The sequence below is a fragment of the Fopius arisanus genome, unplaced genomic scaffold (assembly GCF_000806365.1).
Source record: "Fopius arisanus strain USDA-PBARC FA_bdor unplaced genomic scaffold, ASM80636v1 scaffold00027, whole genome shotgun sequence".
Classification (NCBI taxonomy): Eukaryota; Metazoa; Arthropoda; class Insecta; order Hymenoptera; family Braconidae; genus Fopius; species Fopius arisanus.
Window position 1 is genome coordinate 16,759 of NW_011887766.1, and position 22,275 is coordinate 39,033.

The 22,275-nt window shown below is 38.8% G+C and overlaps 5 protein-coding genes and 1 long non-coding RNA gene across 10 annotated transcripts in view; 3 read left to right on the forward strand and 3 right to left on the reverse strand.

Annotated features, from left to right (window-relative positions):
• The window catches only part of LOC105265142 (dynein-1-beta heavy chain, flagellar inner arm I1 complex), a 2,749-nt gene extending 2,372 nt beyond the window's left edge, over positions 1-377 (reverse strand). Inside the window, exon 1 of the mRNA XM_011302487.1 lies at positions 86-377. Coding sequence (XP_011300789.1) covers positions 86-377 — 292 coding nt within the window. The remainder of the gene's footprint in view (positions 1-85) is intronic.
• A 174-nt stretch (positions 378-551) lies between these two features.
• On the forward strand, positions 552-3,272 carry DhpD (guanine deaminase). Of its 2 annotated transcripts, none has more exons than XM_011302308.1 (8): positions 552-697; positions 950-1,083; positions 1,138-1,380; positions 1,450-1,668; positions 2,055-2,162; positions 2,225-2,332; positions 2,395-2,707; positions 2,932-3,272. In XM_011302308.1, the coding sequence occupies exons 2-8, from the start codon at positions 982-984 to the stop codon at positions 3,129-3,131; spliced, it is 1,293 nt and encodes a 430-aa protein (XP_011300610.1). In that variant the 5' UTR covers positions 552-697; positions 950-981; the 3' UTR covers positions 3,132-3,272. The 2 variants fall into 2 exon arrangements, with proteins under 2 accessions (XP_011300610.1, XP_011300609.1); XM_011302307.1 differs by lacking the exon at positions 552-697 and adding an exon at positions 766-889.
• LOC105265031 (low molecular weight phosphotyrosine protein phosphatase-like) lies at positions 3,146-5,247 on the reverse strand. Of its 4 annotated transcripts, XM_011302304.1 has the most exons (5): positions 5,081-5,247; positions 4,789-4,979; positions 4,533-4,694; positions 4,071-4,461; positions 3,754-3,843 (listed from the first exon to the last, which is right to left on the reverse strand). In XM_011302304.1, the coding sequence occupies exons 1-4, from the start codon at positions 5,115-5,117 to the stop codon at positions 4,378-4,380; spliced, it is 474 nt and encodes a 157-aa protein (XP_011300606.1). In that variant the 5' UTR covers positions 5,118-5,247; the 3' UTR covers positions 3,754-3,843; positions 4,071-4,377. The 4 variants fall into 4 exon arrangements, with proteins under 4 accessions (XP_011300605.1, XP_011300604.1, XP_011300607.1 ...); XM_011302305.1 differs by lacking the exons at positions 4,533-4,694; positions 4,789-4,979; positions 5,081-5,247 and adding exons at positions 3,154-3,332; positions 3,410-3,571 and having other exon boundaries at positions 3,666-3,856; positions 4,071-4,376; XM_011302303.1 differs by lacking the exons at positions 4,533-4,694; positions 4,789-4,979; positions 5,081-5,247 and adding an exon at positions 3,146-3,571 and having other exon boundaries at positions 3,747-3,856; positions 4,071-4,376.
• A 125-nt stretch (positions 5,248-5,372) lies between these two features.
• TAF1C-like (TATA box-binding protein-associated factor RNA polymerase I subunit C-like) lies at positions 5,373-8,120 on the forward strand. Its single transcript, XM_011302313.1, has one exon. It carries the CDS (start codon positions 5,676-5,678, stop codon positions 7,938-7,940), a length of 2,265 nt encoding a protein of 754 aa, XP_011300615.1. The 5' UTR covers positions 5,373-5,675; the 3' UTR covers positions 7,941-8,120.
• A 10-nt stretch (positions 8,121-8,130) lies between these two features.
• Positions 8,131-9,844, reverse strand: LOC105265036 (mitochondrial import inner membrane translocase subunit TIM50-C). The gene is made up of 5 exons (XM_011302314.1): positions 9,655-9,844; positions 9,217-9,557; positions 8,927-9,046; positions 8,741-8,848; positions 8,131-8,648 (listed from the first exon to the last, which is right to left on the reverse strand). Exons 1-5 carry the CDS (start codon positions 9,794-9,796, stop codon positions 8,193-8,195), a joined length of 1,167 nt encoding a protein of 388 aa, XP_011300616.1. The 5' UTR covers positions 9,797-9,844; the 3' UTR covers positions 8,131-8,192.
• Positions 9,845-17,470: 7,626 nt separating this feature from the next.
• Positions 17,471-19,107, forward strand: LOC105265038 (uncharacterized). The gene is made up of 4 exons (XR_892036.1): positions 17,471-17,905; positions 18,267-18,588; positions 18,662-18,940; positions 19,001-19,107. It is a non-coding gene; the product is annotated as an uncharacterized lncRNA (long non-coding RNA).
• The last annotated feature ends 3,168 nt before the right edge of the window (positions 19,108-22,275 follow it).

The window sequence follows — 22,275 nt, forward strand, 5'->3', positions numbered from 1 at the left end:
AAATTCTATGCCACATGGAACGATCGTCAAGTCCTTCACGTAATTCACCTGCAGGATGACATGATGAATGGATTATCGTAATTACTTGTGCAAATATCACATACAAGTGTTTCCAATTCGTCATCCGTGAAGACCGGTTTTTCTGGCTCTGGGGGTAGCTCCTCAACTGGCTCAGGGGTTTCTACATAAAGTCCAATAGTGAGATTTACAATCAGGATTATAGTTAGGTTTACTGGTATACGAGGAATACCCTGACGTCCGAACTCTTCCTCGTCGGTATCCATATCCAGGTAGTCCCTACAGTCAGGAGGAGGTGCCTTCTCTATTCCTCTCCTCATTTTTTTTGGATCAATCGAGTCTGCCCTAGCTGTTGCCATTTCTATTTATTAAATATGGATTTAACTGGTTAATCGAGCAATTTTTGTAATTTATTACTTATCTCTTATCTTTTTTGTAGAGGAAGTGTTCTACATATCAACAATGAGACAATTCAACAAATTAGACAATTATTGATTTAACAAGACTCCATGGATTTCATATACTCTGAATGTTCGCGGGCTATATCACGTGCTTACTCCATGATTGAGACATCACTGAGACGTACATGACGTGTTTTTATCAATATTTAAGCATGCTGGAGCAAAAGAGAGATTGGAGAAGCCCGACAAAGCCTTGGGCTAAAGCAATAGAAAAGCAAGTAAGTAAATCCATTTCTTATCTCTGTTATTTATCACGGTTACAGTTCTGTAGTCAACAATTTGTCTAATCACTAGAGTATACTGATTGTTCCAACTCGTAGCAGCATTTTCAGGGTTCTCGAAATTTTAAGTTATTTTCAATATGATGACATGGAATAAATTTTTGTCCGTTGAAGACGTTCAGATTTCAAGTAATTATTTTTATTTTTGCATAGTGTAATGCATCGAAAAATTGTAAATTTCATTTTCAGAAGATTTGAGCAGTGGCGTTTGCTCATCATCAATGATGGAGACTGTGCTATTCGTGGGTCCTGTTGTGCATACTAAGAAGGAGGGAATGATTGAAATTTTGGATGAAGCCGCAGTTCTTATAAAAGATGGAAAGGTAAATCAATTTGTAGAAGTCTGAAGTGATTGAATAATTTACATACTTCAACAGATCATGAGTGTAGGCGAGGCTTCATCAAGTTTGGATGTGAAGGCAGATAAAATAATTCATCTGCAAGATGGACAGCTACTTATTCCTGGATTCATCGACTGTCATATTCATGCAGTTCAACTACCCAATCTTGGGATTGGGTATGACAGATGTTTGATGGAATGGCTTGAGAAGTACACATTTCCCTTGGAGAGGAAATACTCGGATGTCGAATTTGCTAATAGAGTTTACGATACTGTAGTTGTGAGTATAAGCAATATTGGGGATTGTGGGGGTATGAGTCGATGCTAAAGACCATTAATTGTACTACAGGAACAAACATTGAATGCCGGGACAACAACCGCTTGCTATTTCGCTTCCCTCTATGGAAAATCCTCGGTCATCTTGGCAGAGAAAGCATCAAAATACGGACAGAGAGCTTTCATTGGAAAAGTCAATATGAACGCACCTCGTGATGATGGATATTGCGAAACTACTGAAGAGTCTCTCCAAGCAACAACAGAGTTCATCAATGATATCTCAAATATTGATGTTAGTAATTGATTTCTGCGACAATTTCCTTCCAACCCTGTTCCTGTTGCCTAGGACGACAATTGACGAAGAGTATAAACTTGATGATGTCACTATTTTTTCTTTCATTCAATGAAGTAAAAACAGAGGGAAACGTAGAGAAGGAAATCATTGAAAAATTTGCGTTAAGTTATGAGTTATTTTTCAGACTGAACATTCATTTACGAATCAGTACTCCTATGATATAAAAATCTTGAAATTCAAAATCATATTATCTACTGAATCGAAATCTCCTTATGGAATCTCATTTTGTAAGAAATGATAATTGATTTCATCAGGGAATTTCAATTTGACGAACTTAATTTAGACGTATAAAAAAATGACTAATTGAAAGCTATTTCCATCAGAATCCATTAATAAAGCCGGTAGTAACTCCGAGATTCGCTCTCAGTTGTGACATGGATCTAATGAAAGGACTTGCTAAATTGGCGGAGGATAAAAATCTCCTTATTCAGGTGAAATAACTGAGATTAAACGTCAGGTCAATTAAAACGATTAATTAATCATTCTATTATAGACACACGTGTCTGAAAATCTGGCAGAAATTGAAATATGCAAGAAGATGTATCCAGAATGTTCAACCTACGTCAGTGTGTATGAAGAAGCCGGACTGCTGACAAAGAAGGTAATGGAAAAAGTAATAAAACATTATCTGAAAAATCAACGAATATTTGTCTACATCTCTAGACGGTGCTGGCTCACGGAGTGCATTTGGAAGACTCAGAGCTGGAAATATTGAAAAATCGAAAAACCTCTATTATCCATTGTCCAACATCAAACACATGTTTGCGTAGTGGTCTCTGTGATGTTAAACGACTGAAATCGAAGGGAATAAATGTTGGACTGGGTACAGATGTAGCTGGGGGTCATAGTGTTTCTATCCTTGACGTGATGAGATCTGCTCTGCAAGTTTCGACTCATCTTGCATTCTTTAAGAAAGGATATGAACCTTTGAACTACATCGACGTTTTTTACCTCGCTACATTAGGTGGAGCTAAGGGTGAGACTTAATTTCTCAAATTGATTGAATCTATTAGCTGAGAAGTAATATGAGATAACTTTAATTATATCGGAAATATAAAAAACGTTTAGTCGACAATTTAATCAGTTTTGTTGGGGTTCCACTAGAAAAACAAAATGGAAAAAAATGAAATTCCTTTTATCAGACATCACGGATGTGGTGGGGAAGTGAAATAACTGAAATTATTTTTATTTCAAATTCAGCACTGGCAATCGAGGACCAGGTAGGCAGCTTTGAACCTGGGAAGCAATTTGACGCTCTTATTATTGACACGAACAAACCCAATGGTCCACTCAACAATTTATCTGAATGGACTATCGAAGAGCAACTTCAGAGGTTTATCTACTCTGGGGACGATAGAAACATATCACAAGTATTTGTTGCTGGCCATCAAGTTAAATAATCAATAGACGACAGTTTTCATTTATAAAATGTTCGCTATTTTTGTGAAAATGAAATATTTTTGTGCGCGGCGATTGCTACACAATATCATTATATCTTATATTTTTTATACAAAATAAAATCACTGATGAGTTTCCAAAAATCCTTGGACACTTCGCGCACATTGGTCATACGCTTGGAAAAATCCAGTGCAGTCTTGATCCTGAGTAAGATATGAAATAGAGTAATTGCACGGATATTTGTAAATCGATAATTAATAATACGTAAAGCGTAACCAACACAAAATGGATCTCTGATTATAGTTTCTCCCTCTGGATGGTATTTTCCCAGTAATTCAATATGTGCTTTGCAGTCCTGGGGCTTGATTCTGTTCAACTCGCGTATATTAAAATCATCCATGCCCAAGATCCAGTCGAAATTGTGGAAATCGTTGATAGTTATCTGGTAATTATAGATCACTTATTAGTACCCATTAAACACATACGGAGGATAAGTCCTAGATAACAAAAAAAGGATAGGAATATAGCCGACGCACTGTTCTAGCAAGATGTGAATAATTGGTTATTCCGTTAAATTTCAAAGTTGTTTGTGCTCGAAAATCTGGCGCATTATTTACGTGATAATCCCTCAACGCAGCACTGTCGACACGCCAACGGCTCGGAAGATTCATTTTTGTTATATAATTGATGAAAATAGCTTCTGCCATTGGAGATCTGCAAGTGTTCCCTGTATAATACCGATGCTTAGTCAAAGTACTACGTGTAAGACAATTTATAATTCATCCGCAAGAAAAATGGTTTGCTCAGAAAATCCACTGATTTACCAGGAACTATAACATTATTTTGTCATTAATTGGATAGAATTCAGGTATATTACACCAAAAGAAAAAAGTACACCCAATATCCCATATTTTTCCAGCGTCTAGAAAAATTCGACTCACCCAAACAGACCATTAATACTTTTGTCTGATCAGACATATTTGTTTCTGTTTTCGTTACTTAATCAACGAACTATTTATTTTCCTTTTTATTTATTTAGGACAGAAATTCTTCTCCACGATTTGAATCTAGGATGGGATGTTTAATCTCAGAATTCTGATTAGAATATTGCAACGTAAAGTGCAATAATTAAATCACACGTGGCGCCACTAAATGCACTTTTCAGAATCAAAATATTAGAATTTATTTACAGCTTATGCTCGTGGTAATGAATTATTATTAACATTGTTGGATTTCAGAATTTTACCATTAATTTTTATGGTTTTGGAGGAATGCTTCAACGCTTCTCACACATTGCTGATAAGCTTTGAGGAATCCATCACTATGGCTGTCCTGGAAAATTGAAAAAATGATAATTAGGTATTGATATAGCCCATCATTTATGGAATGAACGAGGTAATCACATAATATGGATCTCTGATGAGCGTCTCTCCTTTGGGATCGTAATAGCCGAGTAGTTCAATCTTAGCTTTGCTCCCAACAGGCTGCATCTCTTCAAGTGCAGTGATGTTCTGACGGTCCATTCCAAAGATCCAATCAAACTTGTTAAAGTCATCCTCTGTTATCTGAATAATTGAAATGTATGAATTCCCGGGAGTTCTTCCATTGTAACTTGTTGAGTATTCCATTTATTGTTGGATGCTTCGAAATGAGACTTACCGGCCTAGCACGATGAGAATAATTTGTTATTCCACTGTCCCTCAACGTGGACATGGCTCGATGATCAGGAGATTTGCCGGTGTGATATCCAATCAATGCTGCACTATCCACTTCCCAAGTGTCTGTCAAATTATTTTTTGATATATAATCCGCAAACACTGCTTCTGCTATTGGCGATCGACAAATATTTCCTGAACACGTACGAGAGTTTAAATTCGTAAAACAATTATTAAGTCTACAGTTGATTTATATTCGAGACGTCCATTCGTTATCAATTTTTAAAGCTCATTACCTAAACAGATCATCAAAACTCTGCGTTTTTCTGACATCTTCCAATTTAATAATCCAGCTGTTTAATGACAAGAGTAATATTTTACTCCTGCAAACGGTTGTGCTTCTGAAATTCCTTTTCTTTTATCTTTTTTTTTGGCACTCACTTCAAGTATTGCTTTATTCCAGCTTGAAGGAACGTTGCATGTGGATGGGACAGAGATGGTAAAATGGGGCTATTCTCCTGTGGTTCATTGGTGGAGGGAGATATTTGAATTGGGAATGTGATCGGTTTGTGGCTGGAGTTTTCAGAGCGTAGGCAATTATGATATTTAATTTGTTGATCAGCTGATGGATATAAAAGAGGGAATTTTTAGTTTATCAAGGGCCTTGTAAAGCAGAAGGGTCCAGTTCTTGGAGTATTTAGGGCAGAACCAGAAAACGTGAGCGGTTTTCAGATTGGCTGAAGGAACCCAACCTCAAAACACGTGGGTTGTGTTGGTTGTCTGTTTTAAAACAACGCGAACGGTGAACGTAAATCTGTGATAATGATTATTAACACCGGCTTTTAAGGCGGGATTCTGTATTGATTGAATCGATTAAAACAATAAAAAGTTATGGCGAGAAAGAAAGATGTTAATACCAACGAGCGTTTACAAAATCAGGATCGTGCTTTGATTTACTTGCAAGGAAAACATTGGAGCTATGACAGATGGTCTGGAGTGTTTTCATACGATGTACCAGGATTGAATTTAAATAAAAGTCCGTGGATTGAAGAATGGAATGTAGAAAATGCGAGAAATCTGTATCAGCCATTTCCGTGGAATTGTGATTATCCGAAGCCACTTTTACCTCCAGTAAGATTGCCAAGGGGTGTTCTCTGTAAAGGTGATCCAGGTCTGGATATTCTCCTGAAGAAGAGCTACATCGCTGAGGATGTGGAGCGAATGACACAATATTTTACGCATAAATTAAAAAATTTTGATTTGACCGTGGAAAATATAAAGTCTAAGACCGAGGGATTTATAACTACAACAGCTCTACCGAAATTCGTGGCAGATCTATCAGAATTAATGGACATGGATCCGGACCCTGAGTTCACTGGAAAATATAACTACTATTTCAATGGGGGCTCTTTAGGCAACTTTAGGATGAACGGCGAAAATGTTCTGGTGTTTCCGTACATGGAGGAATTGGTAGTTGCACCTCTGATTTATCGTGAGAATTCAATATGGAAACCGAATTTGAAGAGGGCAGCAAAATGTGAGCTCAAGGATCAGGTGTTCGAGTTGAAACAAACGGCTTTCGACTGTGGATATCAGCTGATGACGAGGTCGAAACACTCTTGTGAATTCTTCTCAGTCGTTGACAAAGGCAACAAGTTGAGGGTGATGAGTAAACAAAAGTGTTCATCATCAGTTCCAATTATATCTGCAGATACTAATCCCTTCAATCCGCAAGATTTTTGCACTGTTAATATCATGCGGAAAATAGCTCTGCGGGATGTAGAAACAGGGGTACAAAGGCTAAAGGCTGAATTACCAAAATCCACGATGGAGGATAGGTGGAGAAGTATAAAATTTCAACAATGGAAGCCTCATATTATTACTCTCGCTGATAGATGTTGTATCCATTACTTAGATGTGAGGCGATCGATGAATACGCCTGTACTCACAATATATCCAAAGCCCTATATAAACGATCATGAGTGGGTATCCCTCGAAATATCGAGTAACAATGAAGCCTGTCATTACGTAGGTACTTCCCAGAGTTTGTTAATGCTTGATAGCAGACGGGGTGATGTTGTTCGACAAAAATGGAGCCATCAGCTTCAAAGTGCACCTGTAACAGGGAACTTGCTCTCGCACGAAGGCAGAGAGATCATCACGTTAGCAAGTCAAATTTCTGGCGATGTTAAAATAATACTCAACACCTGGGAAGATTCGGACGAGCCTCACAGCTTCCATTTACCCTACGCCCCGGCAAGTATCCTGGATACTTTGAGAGAGTCCCATCTTTTAGGAAAATGTTTGAATCCACTGATGAGGACGAGACTGAAACTCTCCACTGCTGGCTCTCAACTTATTCAGGACGAGTCACAAAATATTTACCTTTTTACACAAAATTCCATTGGTGATATTTTCTATCAAGGCCTCAATTACGAGGAGGTGTTGGATAAGAATTCTTATGTCAATACCAATGCCTATTATGCGTTGGAAGTTTGGGAGAAAAGGATGTTGGAGCAGAATTTTGTAGCACCTGTGGTTATTTCTGATCAATCGAATATGGGAAAGGTATTTGAGGCATTTACTAATAAAGATTTGAAGTACCAGGAGCCCGTGAGGAAGGTATGGAGGGATAGAGAAAAGTCATCTTCCGGGAAATGGCGAGAAGAGGCGCAGAAGAGAAAGAAGAAAAAAAAGAGTGAGGAAGAGAAAGAACCACCGCCTCGTTGGAAACACTCGATAAAGCGATTGAGTCAGTACACTGATCGACTTGCGCCTGCGTTGCTAGAGGTTTGGGAAGTGACTGGACATAAAGACCAAGTACCACAAACAAGTGCGAATGAGAAAGTATTTACTTGGCTCCAAAACTCGGAAGACAAATCTCCAGAAATTTCACTGAGCCAAGGAACTTTAAGGGATCAGGATGATGACTGTGTACTGACTCCAGTGTTCAGTCAAGAGCTCATTAGTGTTTCACAGCAACAAGAGCCTTCAAATCATTTTGAAAATCCTGAAGTACAGGCTGAGACGTTAGAGTTCGATGAGGATTTACTTATAGATGACGATTATGGAACTTTGAATAGGCCGAAACAGACAGCGAATGTCACAAAACAAAAAGAGAACAAGAGGAAAAACAATTTTACTGTAGGATTTTAATATCTGTATTATTTGCTACGACTTGATATTAGTATTTTCATTGAGTTCGTGAGAGAAGTTCGGTACATTTTTCGCTTCAGTAAATTAATACCCATGAGAAATTTACATTAATTGAAATTGTGTAAATAAAAAAGGAAACATCCTCAATCCTCAATTGATTTTTAATAAAAATTTTCAGGTTCGATTTTGTAAACACAAATTGAATTTACCACAATGCAATTCTGGTATTAAATAATTCATCGAAAGTAGTACCTAATGAGAACGTAAAAACGAGGGAGACCATCGTGACGTTAAGGCTCTTGTGCTTTCCATTTGGGCTTTGTGAGTCTCATCCTCCTGTATTTGTTGCAATAATTTGCGCTGGTTTTCTCTGAACGCAGCGAGGGGATCCTCGAATTGTCTGTAGTAGTTCAGCACCTCTCGGACGTCCTGGACGTTGGTGGCGAGGATTGTTTTCAAGAAGGCTGCCAAGTCATAGAGAGTTGTGTCGTCATCGTTACCTGTCCATCTAGGAATTTTCAAAGCATTCTCCGGGTGCAGTTTTATACTGTTGGAATTCCAGTCTATGACGATTACTTTACTGAGATCACGATTGAGAGCGTCTAGGTCTTTTACATGGTGACCGTCAATGAATCGTGTGGCATCACGAAATAGCCTGTACGTTATACAGCCTTGGGGATCAAGTGAATCCAAGATTGGAAAAACAGTCTGTGGGATAATTGAAGTTGAGTTAAGTAGACCTAATATATATTACATACGCCAAATCTGTTTATATGTTCGAATTGCTTTCGTTTATTTACCATTCCTTGTTCTGCTGTGTAGACTACAATTTCGAAATGAGGTGAAGCTAGAGCTTCTAAGAAATGATCTACACCTGGACGTTTCTTGAATCTCCATCCAGTTTGATACTGAATAATAAGTAAATTGTAAAATCAATTCAGCATATTGATCCTCAGGGTTTTTCGGATTGACATAGAAATACTCACTGTCCAATCAGGATGAACCAAAACATCTGTCATTTCCAAAATTAGAGTATAAGGTGGTTGAATGTATGGATACTTCAGTGGATCTGGTAGTAACTTGTCTCTACTGGGTTCTTGAACAAGCTGAAAGAGTTCCATAATCAGTATTTGCCAAGCTTGTTATTTTCTAAGGGGCGAGGAGTTCTATCAAAATAAAAAGATATTTAAAAAATTCGACTATCCTCGAAGTATTTTCCATTAGCTCAATCGATTTGCAATCTTTTACTTTTTCCCTGCTGAATTAACTGATTTACTTTTGTGTAGTAGTTGACTTCTCTGCATAATCTTTTCCAGACCCTCTGAGGGAACGGTAAGCCCGAGAATTCATCCTCGACGATGTTTCCGTTCTCGTCGTAACTCGGCCTGGCTAACTCATAGATAATAACACCACCAGCCATCGACATTGATACACCAAACAATATGAAACTCCACTTCATCATCTTCCAGGATTGCTCCCTTTGCTTCTGTGCCTCTTCATCCTCAGCACTAGTGTTATCATCCTTCTGATCATTTTTGTTTGGGCAGCCTTGGGACAATGTGGGCGAAGTTGAGGACTGGATATTTGTTAAGCTTCCAGTGATTTTGGGTGCATCAGCTGTTAAACGCCAAGTAAGGATATTAATGAAAATATCACAAATTTTACTTACGTATTAGACACGTGCTAGAGGTTATGGGCTGACTATATCATTTACTTTGGCTCGAATAGTTGTATTTTTGAGCTGCACGAATTAAATTCACTTGGATAATTGGTTTACGTAGCGTTGAGTAAGTGACTTTTCCACTGCCATTGTATAATTTACAAAAAATTCTCAAACTTCTTGTTGCAAATGCCATTATTTTGCTCTCAAAAGCTTTTGCGAGAAACCGGTAAAGCTGCTCTCGCTGTGAATTTGACGAGCAGTACGGACTGTTGGTACACTAGTTACCTTCATTAAAGCGTTTCAATGCGGAATTTCAGGATGTTTAAAAACTCTCAGCAATCCGATTATTCTTGTTTTTACGAAAAACTTACAATCAACATCATTGCTGGCCATAAGAAATTCATGACAATAGGTTCAGCGGGAATAAATGAATAAATGATTTTTATTTACGGGATCTTATCGGAATTATATAAATTGATCATTAATTCATAGAAATTCGGGAAAATATAGAATAATTGAAACATTGTAACATTTAAGTGAATAATTTGGATTCATTATCAGATAATGATGAGGTGTTATTCGCGTTTACCACATCGTTATATAGCTAGAGGATATTCCAAGCTATTGAAATTATATTAATTTGTGTTGAAATGTAATTTTCCGATTGATTTGGTGGTATAATTGGGAATAGGCAAATTATAAGAGTGAATATTTCCCTATCCATTTGAACATGGTCGGCATTTGTGTTTCGTAATTTCACCATGACATGCCTGGATTAATTAATTATACTGACGTCAATGTTTTTGATAGCCTCCATGTGTAGTCAAAATGACCCGTGAGGTAAATTCTGAATTGTCAAAATCACTCTCAGCTTTTAAATTTTTTTATTCCTACCCTTCATATTATGGATTCGACAAATGAAATTTTACTCTGTGAATACATGACAGGCTCACATGGGTCCACACCAGCATTCTCTATTCAATCACTTTGCTATTCTCTCCTCAATAAAAATCATACTTCTCTGGATTTTTATAAGGGAATAGAATTTTTAATTTCACATGCATTGATTGGAATCGTGGGTACAATGCAGTTAACACGAATTGTAGTCTTCAATAAAATCATGGAATGAAAGGTATATAAAATTCAACGTGGAATCGATGCTCGAAATTTTAAAACAATACATTTCTGGTTCAACAATTTTTAAGAATTTAAGACTGCCCCTATCTGCCCCTAGCTGCATTATTGGAACATTCCTCAGATATTACAAGAAAAATTTTTTTCATGTACAAGTATTATCGCTGGTATTTTCATTTATTCTCTCTTTGTCCGTCGACTCTATCAAGTATTACTACCACTGCCAACAGAAAGTGAATCGAGAAAAATCCACTTGCCACTCAGAGGAAAAATTAAACCTATTTTTTTCCTACTGTTAAAGGTGGCCTACTCTGAACTCTCAAGTTTTCTCGGGAATTTTACCATTGAAGATTAAAAAGAATTGAAAAAAATCACTCTCCTACAGATACATTATGATACATAAAAAAAACATATACGAATAAATACATACATATATTTTGATATGGGTAGCTTAGCTATGCGTCGAAAAAAGCAGACAAAAAACGTTACATGCTTTTTTTTAAAAGGGATATCGACATAACCCCGGTATTCTGTCATATTCCCATGTAAACTCACTGTGAGTGGACGCTCGTTGCATCGAGTCGTATAATCGAAATATCGCGTGTAAAACGCGCGGCTCCAGCGCTAATTCCATTACGGTAGAGAATAAATTTACGTACTATAGGTTTCTTTTTTGTTATCCGCGAGATGATCTAATATTTCGCTTGTCACGTGGCGGTGGCATGCAGTGAAAAAAAAAACACTCTCATAGATCCAGAGACAAAAAAATACGGGAAGTCTGCAGAAACGATTAGACCTGCAATTGTAGCTCCACTTGTTCTATTGATTTTCCATTCATTATTGGCAGACCATTCAATTCGTACATTTTCCCAGAAAGTATTCAATAATTGCTGACCATTTTAGACTATCTAACACTTGTATTCATATAATTAAAGCCGAATTTTTAGATTAAAAGCCAATATTTGGGAGTATTTAATTAGTTCATTATGTAACGTCGATTAAATTAATTATTTAAAATTGATTAATCATTTTAGTTCAGTCTGAAGTTTTATAACGAAGGGTTTTAGTGGTTTATTAATGACAAACATTGAGGTTCCATCGAATTTGTAACACTGTAAATCTCCCACCAACGTGAATGTCCACAGTGATGAATTATTCCTTCAAACGACGTGACGAATAGAAGAGTGCTTGCGCTTGAAATATAATCTGCAAAGCAATTTTGGTGCCTGCATGACTTTAACGATATTTCTCAGTGCTGCGGTTATCTCACGGGTGCACCACTCGCTTGGCTATTTTGCGGTCTCACTGCTGAATAAAAGCGGGGAAAAAAAAAGAAAGGAAAAAAACTATGGATGAAAATAAAAAGAGATGTAACCGAGTACATACACCTACGGACGTTGCTCACCTTTACGAGCATTCACGAAGTAGAAGAAAGATGGAGTTTTCTTCTTTCGTCGTTTCGACGGAAGAGAGAAGGAATAATCTTTCCTTCTCACCATTGGGTAGACCGGGTAACCGCTTGGTCGTACCGCGCAAATTAAATGTCCCGCGTGTTTACGAGCAAGCGCGAATGCGAGGACATCAATGTTAAAAAAATATAAAAAGACATGTAGGGGTAAGAAAGGAGACGTGACGGGGGGAATGTCAAGCGTACTCGTCATCAGGCGTTACACATTTTTCCATTACAGAAAGGAATTTATTTAGTGCTCCACATCCTCGCTGACAATAAATTATTCGACGGCAATTTTGGGAAAAACCGGCATTCTGAAAGTTGTGAGTTCGATTCTCCGTTGAATCGAATTTTTTCAACAGGCACTGATGTGCGGGAGGTTGCTAATAGAGCAACCGCCTGTACCGACATGGTTTTTTCTGTGGTTTCCCATGTTATTCCTACGTTCTAGAGGAGAGTGAATACGGTACAGGGTAGGATCCACAGCTGCATGCATAGGGTGAGATAGGGATAATTAGCCAAACCAGGACAGAAAGGGAAAGGAAAATTAAAAAAAAATTAGAGGCCTGTTCCGTAATCTACCAGTTAAAACAGTATTCAGTAAAAATTACGGAACATTCACGTCTCTTTCGTCTTCTTTCTAATTCGTCCCGCTCGCCTCTCCATTCTTTCCACCATTCTCTATATGTTTATTTCAGCCTACTCATTACCATTTCACAGCTTGTGACATGTTTTACTGTTTCAATTGTATCGTCTGGAAAATATATCAAGCGATAAAAATTTTCCATTTCACTTGAACGAATGAGAAAACTTCCTCAATAGCCCGAGATATAATAGTCTCTTGCAATTAATTTTTTTGGTACTTGGTCTGCTCTATTATTAAACCGTCAATATTATTGTCGTGGTGTGTGCTAACCTGGTGATTCAGCTCCTAGCAATTTTTTCATTTAAAATATCTTGGCATTCATATATTCCTTGAAGACGGCTCCTCACCATCTGCATGTGAATGTAAATTGTTTAGCATTTATGCGACCATCGTGAAATCGTTTCTCCCGTGCGGTAACTGAGGTATGTACAACTGTGTATGTGCGTGCTTGGAGTTTGCGAACCACCCAGGTGTCAGATGTACATGGGCAAGAGGCACTTGAAGGCAAGAAGCCACTTCGCTTCCTTCATCTTCGTGGCCAAACGTTTTCAGCCTTAATTTTGGGTAATTACTGTTTTGGCGCGAGATAAAAAAGAGAGGTGAAGGGTGGAGGGAGACGGCGGTGGGTGAAGAAGGGGAAGACGTAAAGTTAAAAATATATGAAAGGGGAGTAATGAGGGAGTATTCCTCGACCGCACACACGTTCCGGGAATTCAGGGCAGTCACCTTTTCCCTTTTTTTTCCAACTCGATGATAACTCAATCGATCTGCACTGGGCGATCTCATCAATTTATAATGAGACATTAAGAATTTTATTCGAGGAAAAAAGATATAGAATAATGGAAGGGTGTGCCCATCGAAGTAGTATGAATAATGCGCGTTCAAACCTATTGATGTAGTCCATGATTCATGCACGTAACGCTCTACATATTTCTCCATTTATCAGGTTAGATGAACCATGCGGGTATAATTTATCGATCAAATATTTCGATATTTTGTCGCGTCTCGCGTCCGTCGTCTGGGCCTACAGATTCATCACAATTTTATAATGAAATGGTGAAATTTGTTTTTGGTAAAAATAAAAAATGTCAAGGTGAAAAGGGTTACCAAATATGAGAGAGAATTGAATTATGAATTAATCTTCTAGGGTCACTTTTTGTTACGGATTTTCCTTTTTGATAATTGCCCATTTATGGATATGGATATGGATATGGAATACGACAAAATGCCGGAACTATGTGGAGAAGAGTTTGGGAATATTAAAGTATGATTGGGCCATGAATACATCTAAGTTATGGAGTGGCATTATTGGACACGTTGTGGAGGTCACGTATAGCTCTTGGCCGATGGTTGTAAGACTTGGAGGACTTCATCCCTCCGGCTATTCCGGAATGGTGGCTAGCGCGGTTTCACCTCCCATGACACATTAATTTCAAACGGCTTACACCACCATCGCATCGTCCAAGGCACGAATTAATTTTGATTAATATTACGGATTAATAGATGTTAGCACCTCGGGACAGGGTAAAAATGAATTCATGAATATTTATCACCAATGAATACCGGTTAGATTGGAAATTTTCTTATTTCCCAGGCATTCCTCATTTACTATGTATGTAGAAAATGGTTGTGCAGTGTTAATGGTGGAGGTAAGCTGTTGCCTTCTGGGTGAATTCAAGTTTAGCATCCAGTGTCATAGAGAAAATTGTTGGTAGGTGCCATCGGCCCAGAAGCAAAATCGTTTTCGTATCTTGCCAACCGTACTTCACGGTAGTTCACGGTGTCTTGAGTCCTTTGGTGATGCGCACGAGGCCCTGTATAACCACTCCCCTTCAGTCTGACGTGTCACAGGGAAAGGGAGCCTGATGCTTTTTACTTAAAAGATTCGTTGAACCCGGTTATGGCTCCAAGCACGTTCATAACGTCGGTCTCTTCACAGTTCCCTTCTCTTCACCCACTTCAACTTGGAATGACGGTGGCCAGTGTCAACTCATCAGGCAGAACTTGATAAGAAACTGATCAGTCTTTGATTTAATCAACCTGATTCGAATCAGATTCTGATCAGGTAAGCTAGAAATAAATATTTTAATTATTAACTTATTATTATTGTCGTATAAGCCAAACACTTCACTCAATATTAGTAACGCGATAGTCTAGTGATTAGGGTTTAGGATTAGTACTCGTAAGATCCCTAGTTCGATCCCCGGTATCGGCTAAAATAGTTGGGTTTTTTCAGCATTAATTATAGTAAGTATGCCATTTTTGGTTCGATTGCACTATAAGTGATTATAGTTACACGATTTCTATCTTACGCATAAAATTACAAATAAAATTTTAACGGAAAGATATTTTTCATACTGCGTATGGAAAAGGGAGGGGTTGGGGATGGGGACAAAGGCGATTGAATCGAAATAGCACTTCAGTAATGAAGGCAAAGCTACCTACACGTACATGCAATTAGATACTGTATCTTTTCGGTTAATTAAGTGAGTTTTAAGTTGACTAATTAGACTATCGAATAAACGAGAAAGGACTCGACTCATTCGCGCAATCCGGTATCAAATTGGAGGCAGTTGCAATGCCAAGAGACCTGACATTTCCTTTTTTTTTCTCTCTGTTTTTACTTTTTATTTTTCATTCCCTTTATATTTGATTCTCCCCCGCCACCATTTTGCTGTGTATACGATCGCGATAACGTCTTTTGCTTGGCCGCTAAGAACAACCCCCTTCGTTGTAATGCACAGAAGTACTTGGGAGAGATTAACCCTGTGTCTCGAGCATGACGACGATTGTCGTGTTCAAGATAATCTTTGATTCTTTGCGAGTGAATTAAATTGTAAAAAAATAACCCCTCGAGTGGTTCGCTGAGGATGCTAACTTTAATTTAACGATACTGGCACCGAAAAACTCACTAATTCACAGAAATATCAATTAAATGATTTTTCCATTTTTATCTCAAATACCGATCGAAAACATTTTTTCACGTAAAAAAAAAGTTTCTGAAAGTAATAAAACCGGATACTGAGATAATAAAATTCCCCCGGCTAAATAAATTAACTTGAGCGAAGCTATTTATTTTTTCTTGCTAACAAAAGTCTAATTTACTCACACATTTGGTCAATGAAACTCATTTTATGTGGAAACCAAACGGTGAGTGAAGAAATCGGTAGACAAAGGAGGTCAATGCCCTTCAATATTTTTTGTAAAAATGCAAATATTTATGACAATTATTATCCGATAATTTGAGGCATTGTGGGTGGATTTAAAATGTAAAACACCCCAAGAGTGTCTAGTTTGAGATTCTTCATGTAGTATGAGCACGATATCCGAATAGCCACTTGGCAATGCCGAAGAGGTTAAAAATGTAAATTACAAGAGTGTTCTGGCCATAGAATGTTGGGGTTGCCTTGGCCTCCCCTCACACAAGGAGATTAAGCGGTAGTCAGCTAAATGGTAAGGAGTCCATAGAGGAAATGCCGTGTGGTAGACGTTGGGTGCACTTGTGCCATGCCAAGACGTTGCCTCGTTAGCAACACTTCTAATCCAAGAACCGACATTCATACTGACCCGAATACCATTAGCTGATGAAGCGCCATTTCCGCGTTCCACTACATGTTCCACGCGGCATCTCCCCTTTAGTGTTGTTCACTCGCTCTTCCATCCATATGCAAGACCACCGCAGTTACTGCCACTGAGATTAGTTAATCGCTCGTCTCTGCCTCGTAATTTCGCTAATTGTCCGACTATTTTCCCGATTACTGTCATCGACCAGCCAGAAGTCCAGCCAGTGCCCGAATAATGCTCGAGTAGTAAAGTAGAAAATGGGTGTGCGGGGAAAGGCCCAATCCGTCGTTTTTCATTGATTTTCACGATTAGTTTCCCTCAGTTCCAGAGAGTCACTGAGACCAAGCTGTACTTGGGATAAAATATCGTACCCATTGAAAACTGAGGGAAAATTGACTCGATCTATTCCCGCAAATGTATCCCCTTCCACCCACAACTCCGGTGATAGATAAATTCCACTTTTTTTCCCTCACTACTCCCAATTGTTCTATTCACAATAACGATTTACTCACTCACTTCTCCTCATTCCAGTGTTTTTTACTTCATTACTTTATCCTGGATCGCATTTCTTACAAGTGGCCATATATATAATAGGACGTGTGCTTCCACTGGGTTTGAGGCCATTGGTGAGGCCTGACATCTGTACGTGAGAGTCTTTCTTTTTCCAACCGGGGACTTCACCAAGGGGCACTTCATCGTCGTCTGGTCGTTAGAGCAGCTTTTCGCGGCAACTCAAATGAGCCGTCAAATGAGGAACAACCCAGCTAGGGCGCCCACACCAATACATATACTTCGAATACATACAATTATATATACTTGGCAGAGGGGCAGAAAGACTTCCTCGTCGCGTCCGCCCCACAATTTTCTCATTTGTTCCTACTCAAGCTTTTCCCGCATTGTCTTCTTATCACCATTCCCTTCTTATCTCTCACTGTTGGTGAGTGGTATACGTGTCTCACGCTAAATCCAATTTTTTTATCACTCTAAACTGTTTAAAAATTATTCATCACAAATATCGGCCCATTATCTATTTTTCTTTCATTTATTCTTGTTTCAATTGTTTACAGATATAATAATTTTTGCTGTTGCTGTTGTTTATTAGTCCAATAAGGGGAAATTCTGGGCGGTCGTTTAATCCGGAGCAGGAGTTATGCAGACACTCAGCAGTCACAATCTTCAATCACTTTTTCTGAGATATATTTATCGGTTAACAGCTCGATAAGTTATCGCTGCAATAAACACTGTCAACTCGGAACAAATTGGAACGAGGGAAAAGCCGTTTCACACTCTACAACTATCCACCTATCTCCAATTCCCGAGAATTTCTCTCACTCTTTCTTACACACTGTGAAGGGCGAATTGCAACTCACTCGGTTATTGACGACAATCAAAATTGCAGAGTGGAGTATTTTGCCAGTGTTGAATACAATTAGAGATTCCCAGGGGGATGGTCTTGCACATGAGAGAAGAAAGGGAGCAAGGGCGATTGAATGATAATTATCCGCAAGGTAAATGTCGGCTAGTCGTATTTCCCGGGTAAATTAAATTCATTGTCAGTTTGCCATTCTAGTTTTATCATCCGAGCCTCTGACTCAATGTCGAAATATTTTTTCTTTCCCCTTTATTCCTGTTTTATTCTCTCCCATTTCTCCTCTCCTTTTTCGTTGTTTCTTTGATTCAAATCTTTATAGTCACACATAAAAAAAGTCATTTCGGCTTGATGCAACGATACATGGGTTATTTCTTGTGGACTTCCAGGGAGTTGAGGGAATAACTTGAAAAAAAAGGAGAGGAAGAAAAAATTAAGGAAAAGCGAAGTACGGAGGTGGAAAATAAAATAAAAGTTTTGCTTTTTTTTCATGCGCTCAGACAACTTGTGCCGACAACTTTAACTGTCGAAATTAATGAATGAGTTGCACTTTGAAGGGGTCGAAAGGGAAGGAGTGACTTTGCCCTGCAGGACCTTGCAGTTTTTTAATAAATTCCACTGTCAAACTTGTTTCGTTCCGCTCCTTCATGAACCGTTAGCTTGTTGCAGCCCCTCTGGATCGTTTGATTTTCATAATACATGCCAGAAATGCCATCTCAGGAGTTATATGTACAAAAATATTACCCCGATGATGATGCTGATGATGATGATGATGAGGAAAAAATAAGGAACGAATGGACAGAGGCCAGTGAGAGGGAAGAGGTAGAATGAATGACGATCGCACTGAAACAATTGAAATAACAATTGAATTTGCAAACCCACGTCGTTTCACTAGGTGTTGGTGGCTCTCCAGAAGAATTTTAAAGGTTATCCGGTGATGGGTCGTGACATTAATTGGTACCTAACCTTCTTCAGGAGTGACCCTATTCGTTACAACCTCTTTCTCTGGATGTACACATTCATATTGACATTCAGCACACTTCGAGTGATTATCGCCGTTATTCTCATCATCCAGTACCACGCCTCATTACTCATCATATGCTCCCACTCGTGACACAATTCAAAGATAGAGGAAGGCACGTTCAATATGGAAAATTCCGGCGAGAAATTATAAGTGAGTTTATATATAAAATATATATAAACTCATCAAGACTTATATGGTTTTTCATTTCAGCTGTCATCCAAAACGACTCTCCACCTCCCAGAGACATGACATATTCAATGAAATTCTCTACAGATCCAGCAACTAAAAATTACTTAATTGTATGTAATTAAAGTATGACGTTACAATGATAATTAATCACGCAGTAATCACATAATGAACCTGTCTTTTCTCACCGAAAGAACCTCACACTGATAATTGAAAGCGAAGTTGCAGAGAGGCTATAGCTACGGTTTACTGAACATTATTTTAGCAGGTTGAAGGATCGTCTATATACAATCATCAAATGGATATCAAAGTTTCACTGGCCACTGTCCACCTCAGGGAGAAGTGTGCAGTTGCGGAATAATCCTGAGTGGAGGTTAACGATAATTGTAGAAAGTGACGACGGTGAAATTAGAATTGTCGAGACTAATCTTTTTAATTCCCAGTGTGCGCTTTGTGGCTTATCGCTGTGCTTTTCATCCCTCTATGACCCACACCAGAGTTCTGCCATTCGTTGAGAGTTATATTTAAACTGTAGACGATGAGAAAAAAGGGACGGTGAAAACGGTACGTTTTGCCTCTGGGCTTTCTACTCCCTCGCACTAACCACGAGGTTTGAAGTGGAGGGCTAGAATAAGAGGGTTTAGAAAGGGAAAGCCAGGTGGTGTGCGGTTTGTGGCAAAATACATGAGTGTATACATAAGAGCAGGTATGAGTGGTTTGAATTTTCGTAGGGAAAGACAGGCATAAAGGGAAAAGATTGAGGAAGTGGGAAGGTGGAGGTGTGCGTTGTGTACGCTGGTACCCGTTGCTCCCTTCATGATGGCAATGAGTGGAGGTCGCCGAATATATAGGGTAACTCGGGATAATTATTTCCTTGGTCCGCTCTATTTAGCCCATAAAATTTACATAGTCCTCCTACCTCCCCACAGTACTCACGAGTTACCTTACCAGCCAGTGTCGAGACTTTGGGACCTGTGCACCAACTATAATCCTCCACCCTCAACCTCCCAACGTCTATTTCACCCTGAACGCGCGGTATCCTCACGGTTTAGCGTGTTTAAAAAGACATTACCCCCTCTCCTCTTCGTGTTTTCCATTCTCAACTCTTGTGCAACATCCTGCAACCAAATATCATCCACTGAACTCCCCTTACCCACCAACTTTGTACACCAGATAAAAACAACTTGAGGTTATTAACTATTTCATGCATATCATTGTTAAATTTTTACAACAGTCTTGCGAGGGTTTATTATATTTTGTTTATTCATTTCATAAGTAGGGAATTGGTGTTGGAAAAATTGGCACTTTTTCTCTTACGAATTCATGGGTTGACTGAGGTTTGAAGTGGAAAGTCGCGTTAAAATTTCTTTTAATCAAGAACAAATGTATTTTTAGTGCAGCAATTGATAATTCTATGGAAGCATGGAAGCATGGAACCAAGGAAAGCCTTTCGAAATAGTTTATTAACCTTTATAAGTGTATGTACACGATTATGTACAAGATATACAGTATTTAAGCCGAGCTGTACTAATAATCGTTTTGTACTCGCAATTTTGTTCTTGCATCTTGAAATTCTTTCACTGGCATTAATATAATTATTGTCGCAATGAGACTTAAGGAATTCTCGTTTAGCAATCAGTACGGCAGTCGAGGCACAGATTAATCCCTCGGTTACTGAATTTATTCGTCTCAAATAGAATTGGCGAGGGGGCGAAGGGGGGCCAGCAAAATGTATAGTAGAGGTACATGCTCGGTAGACTGGGGAAATCTATAGGTTCTCTAATCTCGTTTAATCAATACCAAAGCAACCTGACGCTTAGACGGTGTCAGCCACAGGGAGACAGAATGTCTTCGACTCCTATCTTCGTATACCTTTCTGCTCCCCTTTCAAATTACGGAGAAATTCGAATCACTGGCAAACGCTCAAGGTCTCTTTTCCACTCGACAATTTTACTATTGGTACTTCCACCAGCTTCCTGTCCATGTGGCAGGGAAATGGAGGTGGAGAACAGAGTTTGCGCTTTCTCCTTTTTTCTTCTCTCGTTGTTTCTTCGATTTGAGCGTCAATCGAGCACTGTCAATTGCTCGTGTACGTCAGCGATGGAATGAGAAGTTCGATTTTATATGTATATTCATGTAATGTTATAGCACCTGCGCAACAGTAGATCTTTGCCAAGTCTATCACACTACCCAAATTCCCGAGATTTAATGGAAAATTCACACCTTTCATGCAAATGCTTTTTCTCGCAGTTCAATTTGATTCTCACATGCCTGTTATTTTCGTGAAAAGTCGAATTTAAAAACGATTATTAATCTTAAAATGACACAGGTCATTGTCCGGGAATTGAATAAATTTGAATTGTGGATTGTGAAATCGTGGAAAGTGTTAAAAAGGTGGTCGAATAATGGGGATGATGAAAATTATTAATAAAATGGAGTTCCTTATAAGTCCAATTTCAATAAGATAGCATACATATGCTGTAAAATTAAATCGCGGAGAGTATCTCTATGAATAATTCCTTGAAAAATCTGATGGAAAACGATTTTTCATCGAACGAGATCATCTACATCTACACTAACTGAAATATACTGGATTAAAATATATTTTTTTCCCATGAAATATCTCTTCAACGTGTCAAATTCGTCGTCATTAGCATTCTCCATTTTCCCTTCAATTAATACATAGACAGTGGAGTGCAGATAGGATACATTAAAACGTTTGACAGTGACATGCACTCGGTTTGCTCAGTGCACCTCCGGTCACTGCTCGGTCGACATTGGTCCCTGCCTTCAACGCACATAGGGGTGCTCTCATGCATATGCTAATCGCATCTCTACGGAGTAGGTGGGCCTTCCCCTTTCTCCTTCCTCTGGTGCATATATACCACTGTCTCTGCATGCCGTGTACACAGCTCACATATAGACATGCAGCAGTCTCCTAAGCCTGCAGATGCCTCGGTAATTTTGCGCGTGCACCTCCCACCTCACTCCCCCACACCTCATCATCGCCATTCCCGGTATCTTCCATATCCTCTCCTAGAGCACTTTGTCTGCCCTTACCCCAACAAATGCCCCTTTTTCCGTTGCCCTCTAATGCTTTAATTTTTCACGAAAATTCACCTGCCCCAACTCACTCCGAATCTGTGGCACGCAAGCGATTTCATGTTCGAAAGAGTTGAGCTGAGAACGCCTTGTAGATTTTTTTCCTCATCTCTTCCCTACCCTTATTCTCATCCTTTTTTTTTTCTTTTTCATCAAGTTTCTTGGGACTGACGTCGTATCGGTTGTGTTGCGTCGTC